This window comes from Rattus norvegicus, chromosome 19 (genome assembly GCF_021556685.1).
Source record: "Rattus norvegicus strain SHRSP/BbbUtx chromosome 19, alternate assembly SHRSP_T2T, whole genome shotgun sequence".
NCBI classification, from domain to species: domain Eukaryota; kingdom Metazoa; phylum Chordata; class Mammalia; order Rodentia; family Muridae; genus Rattus; species Rattus norvegicus.
The window spans coordinates 69149514-69168644 of record NC_141552.1 but is presented as its reverse complement, the minus strand read 5'-3'; the positions used below and the strand labels follow the sequence as shown (position 1 = coordinate 69168644).

Below are 19131 nucleotides of genomic sequence, written 5' to 3'. Positions count from 1 at the left end.
TAAAGCTAACGTTTGTTTGGTTTTTTAAAATCTCACTTTGAGTTTGGGATCATGGCACATTACTTTAATATTTAAAGACATTTTCTCATTTCTTCAAAACGGATTCAACTGAAACTCAAAATCTCCCTTCCATTATTTCTATCCTGTCCTTCAGGAACCCTCGTATAGAAAATTAAAAGAGAGAAAGAAAGAAAGAAAGAAAGAAAGAAAGAAAGAAAGAAAGAAAGAAAGAACCAAAAGCAAACCAATATCCCCACAAGACACACAGAATGCACACTGACACATGTAAGGAGCAAACAAACGTAAGTAAGAATTAGAGTCGTCATTTTGTGAACAAGCCTTCTGCTGTATTGAATTCTTCCTGTTTATTAATCCTTGCCTGATTGGATACCAATAATGGACTTCACTCTACTCTGGCAGCGATCTAGCGCCACCTAGCGCCGCAATCAAAATCTGCTCTTCTCTTTCTCCTCCCTTCTTCCCCCTGATCTCTCTCCTGGTTGAAATGGTAGATTGTTATCCTGGATAATGTTCGGGAAATGTATCAAAAGGCAGAGCGCTGGATGTAGTTGCTTACGTTCATAATCCTAATATTCTGGAGGATTGCCATGAATTTTCAGGCCAGCCCGAGCCACACAATCCCTTCTAAGCCAATTCAGTCTACAGAGTGAGACCGTTCCTCACCAGTAAGATAAAACAATGTAAAGTAAAAATATGTGGTTAACGGGGCTCCGACGATTGTTTCAGAACGACGGCTATCATTTCTGTGCCCCCCAATTGGGTAATCGGGGTCGGAGGAGAAAAGTCAGGGTGAAAACGAAGTCAGTGGGAGCAGATCATGTCGCACATAAAACTTCAGAGCCGCTAGTCTATAGCCAGCCAAGGTCACAGGGACCAAAGCCTCGCAGGTGGAGCTCAGAGAACATCGCTTTGAGTGCCGCAAGCCTAGGCCTCGAGGTTATACAAACCTTTGGGGTAGGCGACAAAACAAAAACAAAAGTCAAGGAGTTTCCTGTCTGTGGCTCTCACAAAGGAATATTCTTGCAAACTCACTCTTGGGAGCCCCAGGCACCAAGGAGAGAGAGAGAGAAACTGAGCTCCTTCTCAGACTTGGGTGGGCGCGGGGCGGAGCCGCGGGAGCATCCTTGAGCAGCCATCGCGGAGCATGATGGGAAAATCCTCCTTCCCTTGGACATGGCGCGCACCTGCCTGGCAGCCCCAGCCGGCTCCAGCACCGCGCTGTGCCGGTCCGTGGTATTCAGCGTCTGCCGCGGATTGGGCGGCGGCGGCGGCGGGGGCGGGGGCGCGACTGGAGCACCCGGTTACGCACCGGCGTACTGAGCCCCGGGGTGCTTAGCTCAGGGCGCTGAGCCCCAGGGCGCCCGCGGCTCCTGCCGGACTCGGCGGGCATGGCGTCCCAGGTGCTGCAGCTGCTCAGGCAGGGCGTGTGGGCCGCGCTCACAGGGGGCTGGTACCACGACCCGGAGCATAGCAAATTCACCAACAGCTGCCACCTCTACCTGTGGCTGTTCCTGCTCCTGCTACCGCTGGCGCTGCACCTGGTGAGTCCCCAGTTTAGGGATGGGTGGAGGAGGAGGAGGAGGAAAGGAAAAAGAGGAGAAACAGGAAGCGGAAAGGAAAATTAACAGAAGGAAGGGGGAGGAGAAGGAAGGAAAGGAAGGAGACAGAAAACTAAATAGGAAGTAAGGTTACTGAAAAAGAAGGGGAGGGGGAGCCACAGAGGAGCCCAGATTGGGAAGAGGACGGTGACTTTTGAGAAGTAGGGACTGAAGAATGAGGGAGGGGGTTTGGGGACAGAAGTCCTGCAGGGCACAGGGGAGTCGCAGGAAAAAGAGAAGTATGTAGGACTTTGGGGACAGTGGGCTCATTAAGAATGGATGCGGGCTGCCTGGATGAGTCAGGCCCTGCTGTCGGAACTGTTTAGACTGGCTTGTGGGTACCAACCCTAGGCCTCATGGCTCCGGATGATATCAGCTGTAACAAACACATCAGGTGCGGTCGCAATGAAAAGGCAGGCAGTATGAATCCCCCCAGGCGACCTGATTTCTGTTGTTAGTCGTTTTTTCTACTCTTCCTGCTTTGCTTTAGGAAGATCCCACCATCAATCGCTCTGCAGTTTCAATGCCACGGTGTGGAGAAGTCTGAGGAAAAAAAATTAAAAAAATAAAAATACAGGAGTGGATAAGTGTCATAGGAATATGTTAGAGCAGTGTGGCAACTCCTCCTCTGGGCTGGCCACCAATGTGGGGTAGTGAATATTTGCTGAATGGTTACCTATGACCTTCATAGGTCAGTTAAACATATAGGTATCTGAAGGCACGATGAAGCTCCCTTAAAAAGCTGCCCATTGTTTACTTGCCGATGTGAGGGGGGCGGAGGGAGCTGACTCTGTTGTGCCTGTGAAGGGCTTTATCCCTAGAACAGTGCGTGATCATGTTCTCCTCCACACAATCTTCAATGAGTTTGCATGGCTGACAGATCCTGAGTCTGAGACATTCGAGATGCCTGGTGGCTTGGCACCCCTAGACCCTAGCTCTTTTTTTCTGGCAGTTTGTCCAGAGCTGTGGTTCTGAAGGCAGACTACCTCAGTTGAATTCTGGATCCAGCTTGTCCCAGTTCTGGGATGTTAGAAGAACTTTACTTACTTTGACCTTTTACTTTTTCAGCTGTAGAACAAGAGATTGATTTATTTGTGCATGTGTGCGTGCGTGCGTGTTTACATACTCGAAAGCACTCAGAGAGGTCAGATGACAACTAGGCAGGGATTCCACTATGTGGGATCCATGGATCAAAGTGAGGTCATCAGGGTTGGTGGCAGGCGCCTTTACTCACTGAGCTATCTTACTGGTCACTAGAACTAGTTATGGGAACAGTGGAGCTCAACCAGACAGAACCTAGGAAGTCTTCTTTGGGACAGTCAGGCTTGGACCTGGACTTACAGGCTTATTAGACTGACACTGGACCCACCTAGACCTTAGTTTTCTAAGTGGGGGCCTCTCCAGAGGCTGGTGGCGGCCCATGTATATGACCACCTGGTCTTCTGGGTGCGATGATCTCAAAGAAGAGAAAGAGCAGATGGACTATGAGGTCAGAGGCCCTTCCAGCCCAGGGAAGGACTCCAAAGTGAGTAAGTCAGAGTGTCTGCCCACTGCTGAAAGAAAAGAGGTGAGATTGTCATGTAATAGAGAAGGTGGTAGGACGAATTGAGGGAAATCGTCTAGAATAGACCTTATAGCACGTATTAACCACTAGGAGTCTGAGTTCAACTTTCAGTACAAAAAAATACACTTAAATAAACACAAGAAGCTTGAGATAGGATATGGATTAGTTTCTATCCCCAAGGATTTTGTTTTGTTTTGTTTTGTTTTGCTGCTGTTTTTGTGTTTGGAGACAGAGTCTCATGCAGCCCAGGCTCTCCTTCAGCCTCTGAACCTCCTGCCTCTCCCTCCTAAGTGCTGAGATGACAGGAGTGTTCCAACGTCCCTGGCCTCCAGTTGTTAGTGTGGGGGGAAATATCTAACATTCAGAAAAGTTGTGAGACTTGTACAAAGGATGTTACACCATGTTCACTAGAACAAACGATTCTTGGCATTTTACGATGTGTATTAATTACCGTACAAAGGCAGCTTAGAGAAGGAAGGTTTGCTTAGGCTCACAGTTGGAGGGTGCAGTCCGTCGTGGTGAGAAAGACCTGGAGACAGAAGTGTGAGCCGCTGGTCATGTTATGTACTTGTCAGGAGGCAGAAAGAGGAGGATGTTGGTGCTCAGCTCACCGAGTCCCAGCACGTGGGGTGGGGCCATCCACATTTTGGGTGGGTTCTCCAACCTCAAGTACCCAGTCTGGAACGTCCCTCTCAGGCGTGCCCAGAGGCTTGTGTTGTATGTGACTCTAGAGCTCCTGAAATTGACGGGATTTTCCATCATGGGCTTCACACATCTACCTCACTGCCTTCTTTATGTATTAATATATACATGGTATAGTATTTCAAAATGAGTGATGAGCCACGAGACACGGCAGTGCTGTGTATCTCGAGAGGGCTGACAGTCACCATGTCATCCTTACATCAAGACAATGGCTGAAATGACTCTCTTGTCTTACGTCTGTTTTCTGTACAGATTCCCCCCTCCTGCCCTGGGTGGAAGGGCACCTTGTCTTTTCTGGATCCAAGATTCAGTAGAGAATCTTGCAAGGCTCCTAGGTCGTTAATTAACCTTGACTCCAGAGGGTCCTTTCGGCTTTTGTGGCATTTAAAATTGTTTTATAGAATTGATAACATTTATAGAGCGTTTCTTAACTTGTGTTTCCGTGTTCTGGGTTCACCTGTGTGACTAGGGGGTTGGGACGGCGATACCAAGCAAGGCCATGTCCTTGTGCAGCACACCAGAGGGGCATGGCGTATTCTCCCACCCCTGTGCCCGTTGATGCTGCCGTTGACCGTGGTCACTGGTCAGGGCAGAGTCTGCCTGGTTTCTGTGTTGTGAAGTATATATTCCCTCTCTGCAGTCGGTAATAAGCGAATTGAAAACTACGTGCTTCATCCCCAGCAGTTTTAAACTCAGAGGCTGTTGTACTCGGGTTTAAGATACTCACCGCTGTGGCACTTAAGAAGTCGACTTTGCATCTCTGTTCTTCCAAGCTTTCTCGGTTGGTTTTCTTCTTAAGGGAGAGCTCTTTGACCTTGCTCCCTCTAACTGTGTTCTGTTATAGATGATGCCATTTCCTCTGTCTGAGTGATATGTCCTCGAGAACCATGACACATTGTGGTGTGTGGGGGGTATCTTCTTCAATTGCTCTCCACTTTAGAACCTGGAGTCCCCCAATTCTACTAGGCTGTTCGGCCAGTGAGTTCCAGAAATTCTTCCCTCTCTGCCTCCCCAGATCTGAGATTGCAAGAATAAACTGCCTCGTGTAAAGCTAGGGGCCCCTGGGGTCCTCATGCTTCGGTGGCAGGCACCTCCATCCATTGCCCTCGGAATCCCTTTGATGTGCAGCTGTAATCAGTCATCTGCCCCTGGCTCTTCTCCTCTACTTGGATGGGGACTCTTAGTACTAAAGGAGATGCAATTTGACCACGGGAATCCTGGGTTCTCTGCGGCCCAAGCTGTGGGCTGGGAGACCCAGAAGCTACAGTTCAAGCTCTGAGAGCAGAAGCCCATTAATCTAGGCCAGAGGTTCTAAACCTTCCTAATGCTGTGACCCTTAATACAGTTCCTCATGTTGTGATGAACCCCTCCCCACACACACACACCATAGAAAATTTCTGTTGCTACTTGATAGCCACAGTTTTGCTACTGTTATGAACCATATTGTAAATATCTGTGCTTTCCCATGTCTTCAGCAACCCCGGTAAAAGGGTCAGTGGATCCCCCAGAGGGGTCATGACCCACAAGTTGAGAACCACACTCTAGAAACTTCTGGGCTTTTTAACCTCTACTGGCCCCAGCATCTTGGCAGTTCTTGGAATCCTCAGCTTCCTGCAGCACTGGGCAGCAGCAGGCGGTGCCTACTGGCTTCTGAACGCAGCTCCAGTGTGATGGTTTGTATATGCTTGGCCCAGGGAGTGGCACTATTTGGAGGTGTGGCCTTGTTGGAGTAGGTGTGGCCTTGTTGGAGCAGCTGTGTCACTGTGGGCATGGGCTTTAAATACCCTAGTCCCAGTTGCCTGGAAGTCAGTCTCCCACTGGCAGCCTTCAGATGAAGATGTAGAACTCTCAGCTCTGCCTGCATAGATGCTGCCCTGCTCCCACTTTGATGATAACGGACTGAACCTCTGAACCTGTAAGCCAGCCCCAGTTAAATGTTGTCCTTTATACGACTTGCCATGGTCATGGTGCCTGTTCACAGCAGTAAAACCCTAATGAAGACATCCGGTATTGGGGTGCTCAGCTAATACAAGGGTGAGAGGGCTCTCAGGCTCTCTGCTCTTGGCCAGCAGCTGGCATTAAAGTTCTCAGGCCTCTGGCATCAGAAACCCTCAGCCCTTCATGGTTGCGGCTCCTTGCCTCAGATCTTCAGAGTCTTCTCCCTCCCTCCCCTCTGCCATCCATCTTCTGGCGTGATTGTCACCTCTAGAATCCCTCATACCTCAGCATCGAGAAACAAATTATAGAGCATTAGGTCTAACAACAATGGCTTTAGCTCGTTTATGGCTATTGATTTGTCTTAAATATAGAAAGAAAATGTAGACTTTTTGGTCTTTGAGGGCTATTGAGAATCTTTTAGTCCTTTAACTCTCTGATATATATATATATATATATATATATATATATATATATATATATATATATATATATATATCCATCTCCCGAATCTTTACCATCTCAAAAGAGAAGACAGATGGAGGCAGGGGGAAGGCTCAGCAGTTACGGTACGAGAAGAGCAAGTGTGAGTTCGGATCCTCAGAGTCCACAAAGACCATCAGGTTGGTAGCCAAACCCACCAGAAATTCCATCCTCAGAACGCAGAGACAGGGCATCCTCCGATCACGCTGGCTAAGTCAGACTAGCCATGTCGGTGAGCTCTGGGTTTGATTGGAACACCCTGCCTCAGTGAGTAAGGTGGAGGAGGAGTGAGGGATGGTGATTCCTGATCTCAGCCTCCCGTTTCCACCTGCACATTCATCCATGCCCATAAGCACCCCACGCATGCCACCATGCATACCTAACATGCACGCAGCCGTGCATACACCATACCCACATATGAAAAGTTGGCGGAGGTGGGGGGAGAAGAAATGGAAGAAAGCTAAAACACAGCCCATGATCCTTTTCTTCTGTTATTTCTAAAATAAAGACCAAGGTAGTTAATAACCAGGGGAGAAGGAAAAAGTCTGCCGTACGAAATATCCCCCAAGGGATCCTGCTGGAAAGTCACCATGGTTGCTATGTGAAGTGTCACGCACAGACTCACCTGTTAGAACACAGGCTACCTAGCTAGTGGCTCTGTTTCGGAAGACTGTGGAGTCTAAAGGGGAGTTGAAGCCTCACTGAAGGAAGTGGTTCACTGAGGGTGGGCCTTGAGGTTATGTAGCCTACCTAGGTCTACTTCCTGTCCACTCTCTGCTTCCTGTTTCAAGATTTGTAGAGGTTTGGAGTCCCACCAGCATCTTTCCCTGCCTGGTCCCATGCTTCCCCCTCCACACTGGGCTGTATCCCTTTAAAGTGCAAGCTAAGATGAACCCCCCGCCCCTTAAGCTGCTTCTAGTCAGGCATTGGTCACAATAGTGGCTTGTTCCACAGTTTTCTTCTTATGTGTGGGTCCATCTGAGCCACAGCACCAACTGAGCAAAGGCATTTGCTCTGAAGTTCCTTGCTACATTTTTAAACTGTATCCGACTTTATTACCTGAGTTGTTAACAGTATCTATGGTTTGAGACCTGATATTAAGTAGTAGTAAATCCAGGTGTAGTTTTAAAGATGAGGGGTGGGTGGTGGCAGCAAGGATTGCAGTGGGAATTAGAGATGCTAGCATCCCAGGGCTTACTGGGCTCCCAGAATCCTCCTGGCTCTGTCTTCGTAACACTGGCGTTATCAGTGTAGGCTACAGTGCCTGGGTTTTTCATGTGAGTTGCAGAGACTGAACTCTGGTCTTCATGTTGGTGTGTTTAGCATTTTACAAGTTGAGCCAACTCTCCAGCCTCAATAGGTTTTGTTTTGTTTTGTTTTATCTTTTTCTTTCAGTGCTTGGAATTGAGCTTAGGGTTCCACACAGGCAAATGCTCTGCCACTGAGCTGTGCTCCCTGCCCTATTTTAACTCATGGGCTAACAGCACAGCATAGAATGGTTCATACACTGTGTCAAGGTTGAATCCTGCTACTCCTTGTAACATCCACAGTAATCTGAATTTCAGTAATAAGACATTCATATATAAAATTGAAGAGCTTAGGAGAAACATTGGTCATCAAAGTCACTGATAAGAACTGGGGAAGCAAGAAAAACCAAAAGTAACTAGATAATATAACCCCTTTTCCGTTGATATTCTAACCAGAAAGTGTTCCCAAGCCAGAAGCACTTGATATCTTCCCTGACTTGTGTGCTCAGTTAAGAGCTGACTATGCTTAAAGATTTAAAGCAAAGTGGAAGCCTGCTGGCAAGAGCGTCCCTTCCCTCTTCTTTCCCACAGGCTTTTCCTCCAAATCTCCTCACAGCGCTGTTCTACTGCGGCTCTGTGACTATCTTCTTTACAGTCATCAAACTTATCAGCTACCGCCTGCACCTCATGTTCGACAAGGGAGAAGTAATCCAGCACCGATCCCCAAGAAAGAGAAGCAAGCGGAGGCCAGAGGGAGAAGCCAGCAGCCAGCACCCCCCCAGGCACAAAATCCCAAGGTATCCTTGTCCAGAAAAGCACCTGTTCCCAAAGGAAAAAAATCTGCTTTTAGTTACAGTGTTGCAGCTGTGGTGGGGTTGAGCACTTAGCTAGCGCACACAAAGGCCTGGGTTGGATGCTGGGCGCCAAGGATATCTGGTATAGTGGTTTGTGTGGTGGAAGGTGGAGGTGGGAGGATTGGGAGTTCAAGGTCACCTATAGGTGCACAGTGAATTCAGGCCAATGTGTGCTACTTGAAATTTAGGTTCAAAATAAGATAAAATAAAATAGAAGTTGCCTTCTAGTTATGAGTTATATATAAGGGTGAAGATTCCAGGCACACATGGGTCTGTATACCTCGCTTATATTTAATAGAATAGAAACTTAATAGAATTGATTTTTTTTTTATTACACTCTGGATGTTTTATCTGGTCAGCAACCTAGCTTTACCCTAGGATCAGAAGTTCATTTGACTTAGGCTAAACAATTGGAAATAGTCTAAGTATTTTATCTTGCTTTTAGATTTACAGAGGACATCAAAGAATCTTAAGGAATAGTGCGTGTTGAGGCAGAGGTCACATGGAGGCCAGGGATCAGAGCTTGAGGGAAACTTAGGGACACAAAGCTTGTTTCACTTTTTATAGTTTGTCTCTGAAGCTGTGTCTCCCAGGCAGGGGAGGGTGCGTGAGGAGCTGGGCTTGATCCCCAGAATTCATTTTAAAAAGCCAGGCACGGTGTTAGATGATAGAAGGCTTGTGATCCCGTTGTTGGGGATTCTGGAGGCAGATAGCTCCTTACAGCTTGTTGTCCGCTGGCCCAGACAAACCAGCAAGTTCCAGACCAATGAGAAACATTGTTTCAACAAACCAAGTAGATGGCGGCTGAGCTATACCTGTGGTTGAGTTCGCTCTGACTCCCACAGATACATTCCCACATGTACACACACACACACACACACACAGGCACATGCACACGGGGAGAGCAGGGAGGAAGCAAAGGAGGGAGGATGGATAAGAGTGTGTCTTCTAAGTTTAGAGGAAAGTTTATGTGCTGTTCAAAATAAGATTGTACGTAAGGAACAGACCCGAGGGGCGGAACGTGGAAGAAACTGCTTCTCAGTAACATCTGCTCCTCTCACCCTGGGACAGCAATAACAGGCAGATTCACAGCACCAAGAAGGAGGAACCTCGGAGCCTGACCACACCACCCCTCTGCTGTAGTTCCCGAGGGCAGAGTGTCCACTCCCAGCATTCCTCGGGGCCATTGGTTGGTGACCTCTTTCTGTTGTTTTGGTGTTCACTCCCTACTGTGAAGCCTCCATCCAGGGATGGGGTGGGGAGGGGGGGTTGTACTGGCCCCTGGTATTTCTCATGCTGTGGGCTGTGGAAATGGCACCTAGGTACACTTGGGGCATCAGATTTCACCTACTGTGTGTTTCCAGAACACCAGCAGCCTCTCATGCTATCTTCCCTGTCAGAGAACTGTGATGCAAAGCTCTTCCCTCCTTTCCTCTTCTCCAGTCAGCCATGAAGCCCTCAGATTGTCAATGCTTCCCTGTAGAGGAATTTTAATCCAGCAACATGCCTGCTTGGGCAAGGGATCACATCCAAAGATAGGATCTGGCTGGAATACAGACACACCACTAGTATACCTTTAATCCCAAATGACGATGTCTAGTTGAGGGGCAGACAAAGTGACAAATCAGCGAAAAACTGGACAGAATGAGTCAGAGATAGGACGAGTCCAACTCTCACAAGGACAGGAAAGGGAGGTGATTTGAAAGCAGTGAGGGAGAGAAGGCTGTTCAGAGCAGTTCTGTTCAGTTGGGAGCAACTCAGTTCGTAGCGTTCAGAGGCTGATTTTTCCAGGCAGAGCAACCGAGCTAGAAGCCGAGAGAAGCCAATTTGAATCAGTCAGCTTGGAGAGGGGTTTGAGCCAGTGCAGTTGAGCAGAACCAGTGGGCTAGAGCTCAGAAAGAGCTAAAAGGAGTGAGTTTATTCAGCAGTAAATCTCAGAGGTTGAAACATTCTAGGCCTAGGTTTGCAGACAGAGGCTGGAAGGTGAAGCCTTCAAGGCCCAGGCTTGCAGAAGATTAGGTTGTATGAAGTCTAGAAGCTTCTAGGCCTAGGGATAGTTAGACAAAAATACTCTGGGCTCAGCCCAAGCCATATATTCAAAAGCTTAGGGATGGCTCTCTCATCACTTCATCTGAGGAAGGCAAAGCAACATTTACATTCACACTTCCTACTTATAAGGACTGCCATCTCTCTGCTTTAATACCTTCTGCATTAAATCTTGCTTCACGGAATCCCAATATATTACCTCTCACGTACGGGGGCTTTATAGGTCTCCACGATTGGTATGCCTTATCCCTTCTGGTTTTCATGTCTTCATTAGCATTCCCCTCCTTTCTGTCATGGTGCAGCCATCTTGGGAGGACGTCTGCCCTTAGACGTGCTTCAGAATCCATGTTCCTTGCCCGTTTTATAATTCTTCAGAAGCACAGAGGCTGAGGTGTCCCTTCCCTATGAACCAGTTAGACAGACTGAGCTGCCACTGAAGGGCGAAGGGTGGTCAAGCTGTGTGGGCTGTGTGGAATTTGCAGTGGGCAGACTCTATCTTGATGTTTGCTTTCTGTTTCCACAGGAGTTGCCGGCGCAGGAGACAGTAGAAGACCTCAAAGGTAGAGTGTTTTCATTGTTTGATATGTAATCACAGCTGCACCCTCAGGGAAATAAAAACCCTTTAAAAAGATTTATTTTAGTCATGTGTATGTGTGTGCATTTCTGTGTGTGTACACAAGCTTCCACAAGTAAGTGCAGGTGTCCACAGAGGCCAGAAGAGAGTGCCAGATCCCCCTGAGCTCGGGTTACAGGCAGTTTTGAATTGCTTGATGTGGGTGCTGGGAACTGAACTAGGTAGGCTCCCCTACAAGAGCAGTGAACACTTTTAACTCTGAACTGTCCCTTCAGCTCTGAGGTGAAGGTGTTAGGGTCAGAGCTGTGAGTCTTTCTTGAAGGGTTCTGCTCACCAGGGACATGTGACCATGCAGAAGGCTTTTTGATTGTCATAATGAGGACAGAGTGCAGCTACACACAGCAGGAAGAAGTCAGGATGATACTTAAGCATTCTGTGGTGCACACCATGGTCCCCCAGAGCAAAGAAGGAGCTTGTCTAACCTGCCCACTGGACCACAGTCATTTCCCTTGGTTTAGAGGGATCGAGTAACTTGCCCAAGATGAGAAGGTAGTGGAGAGCAGAGCCCCGCCCTTCCCGACCACAGCGCCTGAACCTGTGATTTAGACCACGCTGCTCTGCCTCTTGAGGCCTCAGCAAAAGCAAAGAAAAAAGGCGTGAGTCACAGTTGTAAATATAGATGTCTCCAAAGCCACAGTAGAAGGGCATCCTGTCAAATAAGCACTTAGGGGCTTGGACCACTCAGAAGACAAAGTCCTTGCCACATAAGCATGAGGACCCAAGTCAAATCCCCAGAAGCTGCACAAAAAGCTGGGTGTTATGTATGTACTTACAGTTCTTGCACTGAGAAGACAGAGACAGGGGATCCCTTCGGCTCACTGGCCAACACCTAGCCCAGTGTGTGAGTGTCAGGCCAATGTGAGAGACCCTGTCTCAGAGAACAAGGTGAATGGCATCTGAAAGAATCTGAAGTCGACCTTGGTCCTCCACATACAGGTGCACACATGCTCACATGAGTGTGAGTGCAATTATGCATGCAAGTGTATGCAGCCATGTGCACATGTACATACACTCACGCATGCACACGCATACACACACACTTGTACACCCTCACACAAACACACTCATGGGTGCACATACACACATATACACACACACACACTCATGCATCCACACATATACACATTCATTAGTGCACACTCTCATACACATACACACACATGCACATGCACACACACTCACAAATGCACATTCATATACTCATGAGTGCCCATACATGCACACACATGTGCACACATACGCATGTACACACTATACACTCATGCACATATGCACGCACACACACACACACACACACAGAAACATCTTGGCACCTTTGGGTTTTGAATGTTTCACTCTAAGGTATTAAACATTACCACAGATGTGTCTCACATCACCTTATCATCCATCTCAGGTGTCGTTCTGTCAGAGGATCAACCTGAGGCACTGGTGTCATCTACCTCACCTGGCATGAAGTCAGAAAGTCTACCTGCTTCTCAGGGGCGTACTCCAGAACCCACTCCCAGACCGCCATGCCCAGTGAAGCCAGTTACCACAGAGATCTTCCCAGCAAGAAGAGTGAAAGAGTCAGGGGGCACTGCCCAGCGTCCAGCCCGCCACAGGTCCGAGAGTGGCCTGGTGAACACTGAAGCCTTGAAGAAATTGCCACATCTGTCGTTGTCCCAGTATGACTTACTAGAAACTGACATCTCCTTCCAGCCATGGGGCAGTGAGCACTCAGTTCTGATTCCACAGCCCAACTGTCCCCATGCCCCCACCAGGGCACAGCCACAGAGCAGATCACCTCAGGACAGCCAGAGCAGCAGCTTCTGTCAGTGCAACACGGTCATAGCCAAACCCACAGAGGAGGAGCTGACCCGGACTTCCGGTCAGGTGGAACTGCCCTCGAACCCGGAAGTGGTTGACTCGGACGGCGAGGTCGAGGTGACCCTCATCGACACCTCCCAGCCTGGAGAGCCACTGAGTCTGCATGAACCCATTAGGATAGTAATCACCATGAGCAGCACCCCAAACTCCATTAGTGACCCAGAGAGCTCCCTGCACCTGAGGGTGACCAGCTCTGACAGAACCGGTGTCAGGCCTAATGCAGAGAATGCTGGCCCGGGAGGAGCCGATCCCGCAGACCCTGAGCAGGCCAGAATCCCTCTCATCACCCTCGAGTTAACTGAAGATGGGAGAGGAGGAGGAGGCCCCTCCTGTCCTGAAGGGAATGGAGGAGAAAGGACCCCAGAGAAGATGGAGGTGATGTCGCCTGATCGTCGTTCCAGCTCCGGGGTTGGGGAGTGTAGCACCAAGGACGAGAGTCCCACCCCAGGCCCCACGTTTGTGCCACTCACACCCAGAGCGGACCCGGAGTCTGAGGGGAGCAGGGAGGGCCCAGCAAACCTGGACCCGGCCTCTTGTAAGAGCAGCCATGAGAAAAGGCATGCCCGCGTGCTCAGTGTGGACAGCGGTACCGATGTCTTCCTGAGTAGGAGCACCAAGGAGGTGGTCAGTGACAGCGAGAAACCCATCCCAACCTCCAAGTCAGACCTGGAGGCCAAGGAAGGACAGATTCCAAATGAATCCAACTTCCTGGAGTTTGTCTCCCTATTGGAATCCATCAGTACATCTAAGGCAGTGGCGCCAGACTCTGCAGCAGAGCAGAAAGGAGTAAATCAGGGTCCTGAAGGTGAGGCTCCACCCACTTCTCTCTGATGACATCACAGCAGGGGTGTCAGTCTGCCCATTGCCTATTTATCCAACCTTGGTGTCATCTCTCAGGGGGCCTTTTGGTGTGCGTGTCTGTGTGTGTGTGTGTGTGTGTGTGTGTGTGTGTGTGTGTGTGTATGCATAAATGTGTGTATGTTTATGTATGTTATATGTGTATATGTGTAAATATGTGTGTATATATGTGTGTATGTATGCATAAATGTGTTACGCATTTATATGTGTGTATGTGTATATGTGCGTATGTGTGTATATGTGCATATGTGTGTATATATGTGTATCTGTGCATTTGTGCATGTGTGTATATATGTGTATCTGTGCATTTGTGCATGTGTGTATATATACATGTTTGTGCATGTGTGTGTGTATGTAATGCATAAATGTGTGTATATGTCTGTATGTGTGTGTATGTGTGTATATATGTGTGTGTTTATGTATATGTGTGTATATGTGTGCGGATGTGTGTATATGTGTAAATGTGTGTATGTGTGTATATGTGTGTATATGTGTGTGTTTGTGTATATGTGTGTATATGTATGTGGGTGTATGTATATGTATGTGTAAATGTGTACATGTGTGTATGTGTGTATGTGAGTATATGTATGTGTGTGAATATATGTGTATGTGTGTATATTTGTATATTTGTACGCATGCATATACTCACATGCATGGTTGCATACATATTCATTTGTGTGGGTGCACATGGAGTGTATGTGAATCTAGCAAGTGTAAAGAGGTCAGAGAACAGACCTCAGATGCCTCACATCTTCTATTTTAGACAGGGTCTCTCATTGTCCTGGTCCTCACTACAGAGGTCAGAGTGGCTGGCCTGTGAGTCTCCAGGGATCGTGAGTTTCCTCTTCCCATCCTGCAGCTTTGGTACTTCAGGCACTGCCACTGCACCCAGCTGTTTTTGTAGGTTCTGAGAATGTGAACTCACTGCCACATGCTTGTGAGGAAAGTGTCTATGCACTGAGCTGTCTCCCCAACCTTATAGCTTAGTTCCACTACCATACTTAGGACACGGGCTGACCCTGAGCTGTGATGAGCATCCCTCATCCATGCCTGGTGTCTTGGTTAGGGTTTCCACTGCTGTGAAGAGACGCCATGACCAAGGAAACTCGTAAAGGGCAACATTTAAGTAGGCCTGGCTTACTGGTTCTGAGGTTTAGTCCATTATCACGATGATGGAACATGGCAGGCATGGAGCTGGAAGAGCTGAGAGTTCTACACCTTGTTCTGAAGGCAAACAGGAGAACATCGTCTTCCAGGCAGCTAGGAGGATGGTCTCAAAGCCCACCTCGACTTCTTTCAACAAGACCACATCACCAATAGTGCCACTCCCTGGGCCAAGCATTTTCAAACCACCACCCTTGGGAACTGACAGATCTGGGCTGTTTTTAGGTTTTAATCTGTTCAACTACCCATGATGTTTTCAGGGCAAGTCCTAAGTCTGCACTACTTGTGTGTATGCTCACGATCACGTATGTTCAGGCTGTATCCCATGTGCAGCCGTGCGTGACCGTATGCGCCTGTATTCTAACTGGGCCTTGTCACACGAGGCATAAATTTCCTCTTGCAACAGATGTTGCTGTGCAGAAATTTCTGGACCTTGGAGCATTTCCAGATTGTGGCTTTTGGATTGGGGAGACCCCACCTGCCTCTGCTCACTCCACGGGAAACTGAAGGATTTACGATGAGTTTCTAGCTTCTCTAGAAGCCAAAAATGTTTATTTCCGGGAAAAGAAGCAACTGTTTTCCCTACAGTACTGAGTCTTAGAGTCCAGACAATTCTAAAACAGCTATCTCTTCCCTTACAGTGTAGATGACATGACTTCCAGGGACATTCAGCACAAAGCACATTTCTCTTAAGGAGCCTACAAGGGCTATTGGTGATGATTCAGTTGGTAAAAATGTTTGCATGTGAGCATGAGGGCTTAGTCTGATCCCCTAGAACCTATGGAGAAAAGAAACCCAGGCATGGCAGTGAACATCTGTAATCCTGGTGTTGGGAAGATGGAGATGGGAGAATCTTTGGGGTACTCACCAGAGAACCAGTCTAGCTGAACTGTCAAGTTTGCTCTAGATTCAGTAAAAGACTCTGTCTCAAAACAGAGGTAAGGCTACCCCAGGAAAATAGCTGATATCCACCCCCGGCTCTATGTGCACAGGTGCATACAGATGTATATAGCTGAGAACTCACATTTTCACCCACAAGCCTGAGGTGGGAGTGGGGGAGAGGAGAGACTGAGACAGAGACAGAGAGACAGAGACACAGACAGAGAGACAGACAGAGACAAAGAGACACAGAGATAGACAGAGACAAAGAGACAGACAAACCCCAAGTGATAGACTTCCTCCTACATAGCCACATCTTCTGATCCTTCTCAAACAGTTCCACTAACTGGCAACCGAGCATTCAAATATATAAGTGTATGGGGGATATTTTCATCCAAACACTAACTGGAGACTAAATGTTCAGACATATGAGCATACAAGGGTCATTTCAGTTTCAAGCCACAGCAAGGGTGTTCTGTGAGTGGAGCAGGCTTGACAGTTGAGATTGTGTGAACCCAAAGGAGGAAGTGACAGTGGCTAAAGGGCATGGAGCCAGAGACTCAGCTCCATGCTGTCACCTGCTCAGCGTGAGGTGAACTTTACAGAGACCATTACTCAAGTGAAGTTGGGATCCTTGCCTGCACCATAGACAGGGACTTCAGGGTGAGCCAGCATAAAGCAGGGTTGGAATTTGTCAGAGAAAAAGTACAAAATAGATACGAATGTTGTGGTTGATAGAGAGGCGTTTGGGAAAAAGAGAGTGCACCGAGAGAGTGTGTGGGCATCTCAAGAGAGTCACCCTTGAGAGTCCCTGAAGAATTGTGTGTAGTGGCTTTGGCATTTCTCTGGTCACGTTGCCAGAGGCTACTGAGGAACGCAGTAGATGAGATAGTAAGATAATCCCCAGAGCTCACAGCATAGAACCACAGTTGATGAGGTTAAACCCTAGGCCACGGGGGAAGATAAGTGTTGTGATGACTGTTGTCAGCTTGGCACACCTAGGGGGAGAGAGCCTCCCTGGCAGAATTGCTTCCATGGGATTAGCCTGTGGACCTGTCTCTGGGGCCTTTGCTTGATTACTGATTGGTGGAGGAGGCCCGCCCACTGTGGGTGTGCTATTCCTAGGCAGGTATGTCTGGGGTGTGTAAGAAAGCTATCAGCAGGACAGGAGAAGCAAGCCAGCAACCAGCATCCCTCTGTGGTCCCTGCCTTGGCTTCCCTCGATGATGGGCTGTAATCTGTATGCTAAGATAAACCGTTTCCTTTCCAAATCACTTTTTGATCAGAGTGTCCTGTGACATCAACAGAGAAGCAAATCAAAACAGATGTCTTCACTGTATACAAAAGTTTATCCTCTTGTTTGTGAGAGTTCCAGAAAACTCAGGGTCACATCTGGGCAGGGAGTGAGGCCATATATAGACCTTAATCAAGGGGTCATTGCCATTTAACATCCTCATTCAGACATCTCTACAGAAAAGAGATAGTGTCTGTCTGTCATCAACTTTGATGGCAAACGTTAACAATGCTGGCACGCAGTCTGTGAGAGGAAACAGGACTTCCTGAACTGTCGTGGTGACCTGACTTCTAACAGGCTAATTCTCCATGCTAAGTCTGGTCCTGGACTGAGGCTGAAGGTTGCCAGCTGCTTTGGCTATGGACTAGAGATCTCTTTGTATATCAGCAGCTCATCATTCTTTCTCTTGAGCAGCCTCTTGGCTTCTAGAAAATTCTATAAAACCATACCCTAAATGTGCTACACAAAGATACTAGTTGAACAGTTATTTATGACATATGTGTGTGGTTTTCCTTGGGAAGACATGAACTGCTAGTTGTCTGTGTGCTTCAGAGAGGGCATCAAGGACAGACCAAAGCAACCTTTCACCCCAGACTATTTTAGTGAGCGAGTGAACTTACTGCTGTTACTTATGGAAGTATGGGTGATTGAAAGGCAACGGCATCATCATAAAGCCCTCCCACCTGGAGTGACATCTCACCAACACTTCATCTCTAGGTTTCTTGCACAACGTTCAGGCATTATGTCAAGTCAGAGTATCCTCCAGCAGACTGCCAATTGAAAAATAACTCCAAACCCTAAGTTTGCTGGAAACCTAAGGGAGGAACCTTATAAAGCTTCTAAGTATCCTCCAGCTGAAAGTGTTTCCATTCTGAAGAAATAGCCACACCATGGGAAAGGGAAACACTTTAAGTTTGCAAGGATCTTGTTAATATGTTACGGTGTATCTACAGATGTGACTATTTTTTGGATGATTTGGGAGATTTAGTGGCATTTGACAGCGTTCCTCTTTAAATATATAGTTAAAAGGGAAATGATGGTGGTTTGAATGAAAATGGCCCCATAGGTCCATAGAAAGTAGCACTGTTAGGAGGTGTGTCCTTGTTGGAGTGGGAGTGTCCTTGTTGGAGTGGGTGTGTCCTTGTTGGAGTGGGTGTGTCCTTGTTGGAGTGGGTGTGTCCTTGTTGGAGTGGGTGTGTCCTTGTTGGAGTGGGTGTGTCCTTGTTGGAGTGGGTGTGTCCTTGTTGGAGTGGGTGTGTCCTTGTTGGAGTGGGTGTGTCCTTGTTGGAGTGGGTGTGTCCTTGTTGGAGTGGGAGTGTCCTTGTTGGAGTGGGTGTGTCCTTGTTGGAGTGGGTGTGTCCTTGTTGGAGTGGGTGTGTCCTTGTTGGAGTGGGTGTGTCCTTGTTGGAGTGGGTGTGTCCTTGTTGGAGTGGGTGTGTCCTTGTTGGAGTGGGTGTGGCCTTGTTTGAGGAATCCTGTCACTGAGGGTTGGGCTCTCGGGTTTCGAACCCTAAGACAGGCCTAGTGGCATTCTGTTCCTGCTGTCTGCTGATCCGGATGCAAAGCTGTCAGCTGCCTCCCCAGCACTCATCTGCCTGCATTCACCATGCTTGTCACCATGATAACAAGGACTAAACTTCCGAACTGTAAGCCAGCCGCAATTATAAGAAACTTTATAAGAAACTCTGGTCATGGCATCTCTTCACAGCAATATAACCCTAATTAACACAGGGTATCTTCAGTATTGGCTCATTTTATGAAAAATATTTCATGTGCAGGAAAATAAAAACTCCAGTATATAAGAACAAACATCAGGATTGAGAGTGCCTGGGGAGGTATCCCATGTACTGACCTGAGGAATGTCTTGAGATGTTGGAGATGAGCAGATGTGTGCAGAACTGGCAGGGTGCGGTGGGAGCTGCCTACCATACCGCTCTGTGTCTTCCGAGATGAGTCTGGCATGGCTCTTGGTTCTGGTGTCACACT

At 47.9% G+C, this 19131-nt stretch overlaps 1 protein-coding gene and 1 long non-coding RNA gene across 3 annotated transcripts in view; one reads left to right on the top strand and one right to left on the bottom strand.

Moving 5' to 3' along the window:
- Window positions 1-325: 325 nt before the first annotated feature.
- LOC147999617 (uncharacterized) lies at window positions 326-10969 on the bottom strand. Its single transcript, XR_015643680.1, has 2 exons — window positions 10650-10969; window positions 326-2162 (listed from the first exon to the last, which is right to left on the bottom strand). It is a non-coding gene; the product is annotated as an uncharacterized LOC147999617 (long non-coding RNA).
- Pcnx2 (pecanex 2) overlaps window positions 1180-19131 on the top strand; it is a 150624-nt gene continuing 132672 nt past the window's right edge. The window contains 5 exon segments of one of the 2 annotated variants that reach the window (NM_001427189.1): window positions 1180-1562; window positions 8142-8347; window positions 9476-9593; window positions 10974-11010; window positions 12478-13755. In NM_001427189.1, the coding sequence (NP_001414118.1) occupies window positions 1410-1562; window positions 8142-8347; window positions 9476-9593; window positions 10974-11010; window positions 12478-13755 (1792 nt within the window). In that variant the 5' untranslated portion in view covers window positions 1180-1409. 2 annotated transcript variants of the gene reach the window in all.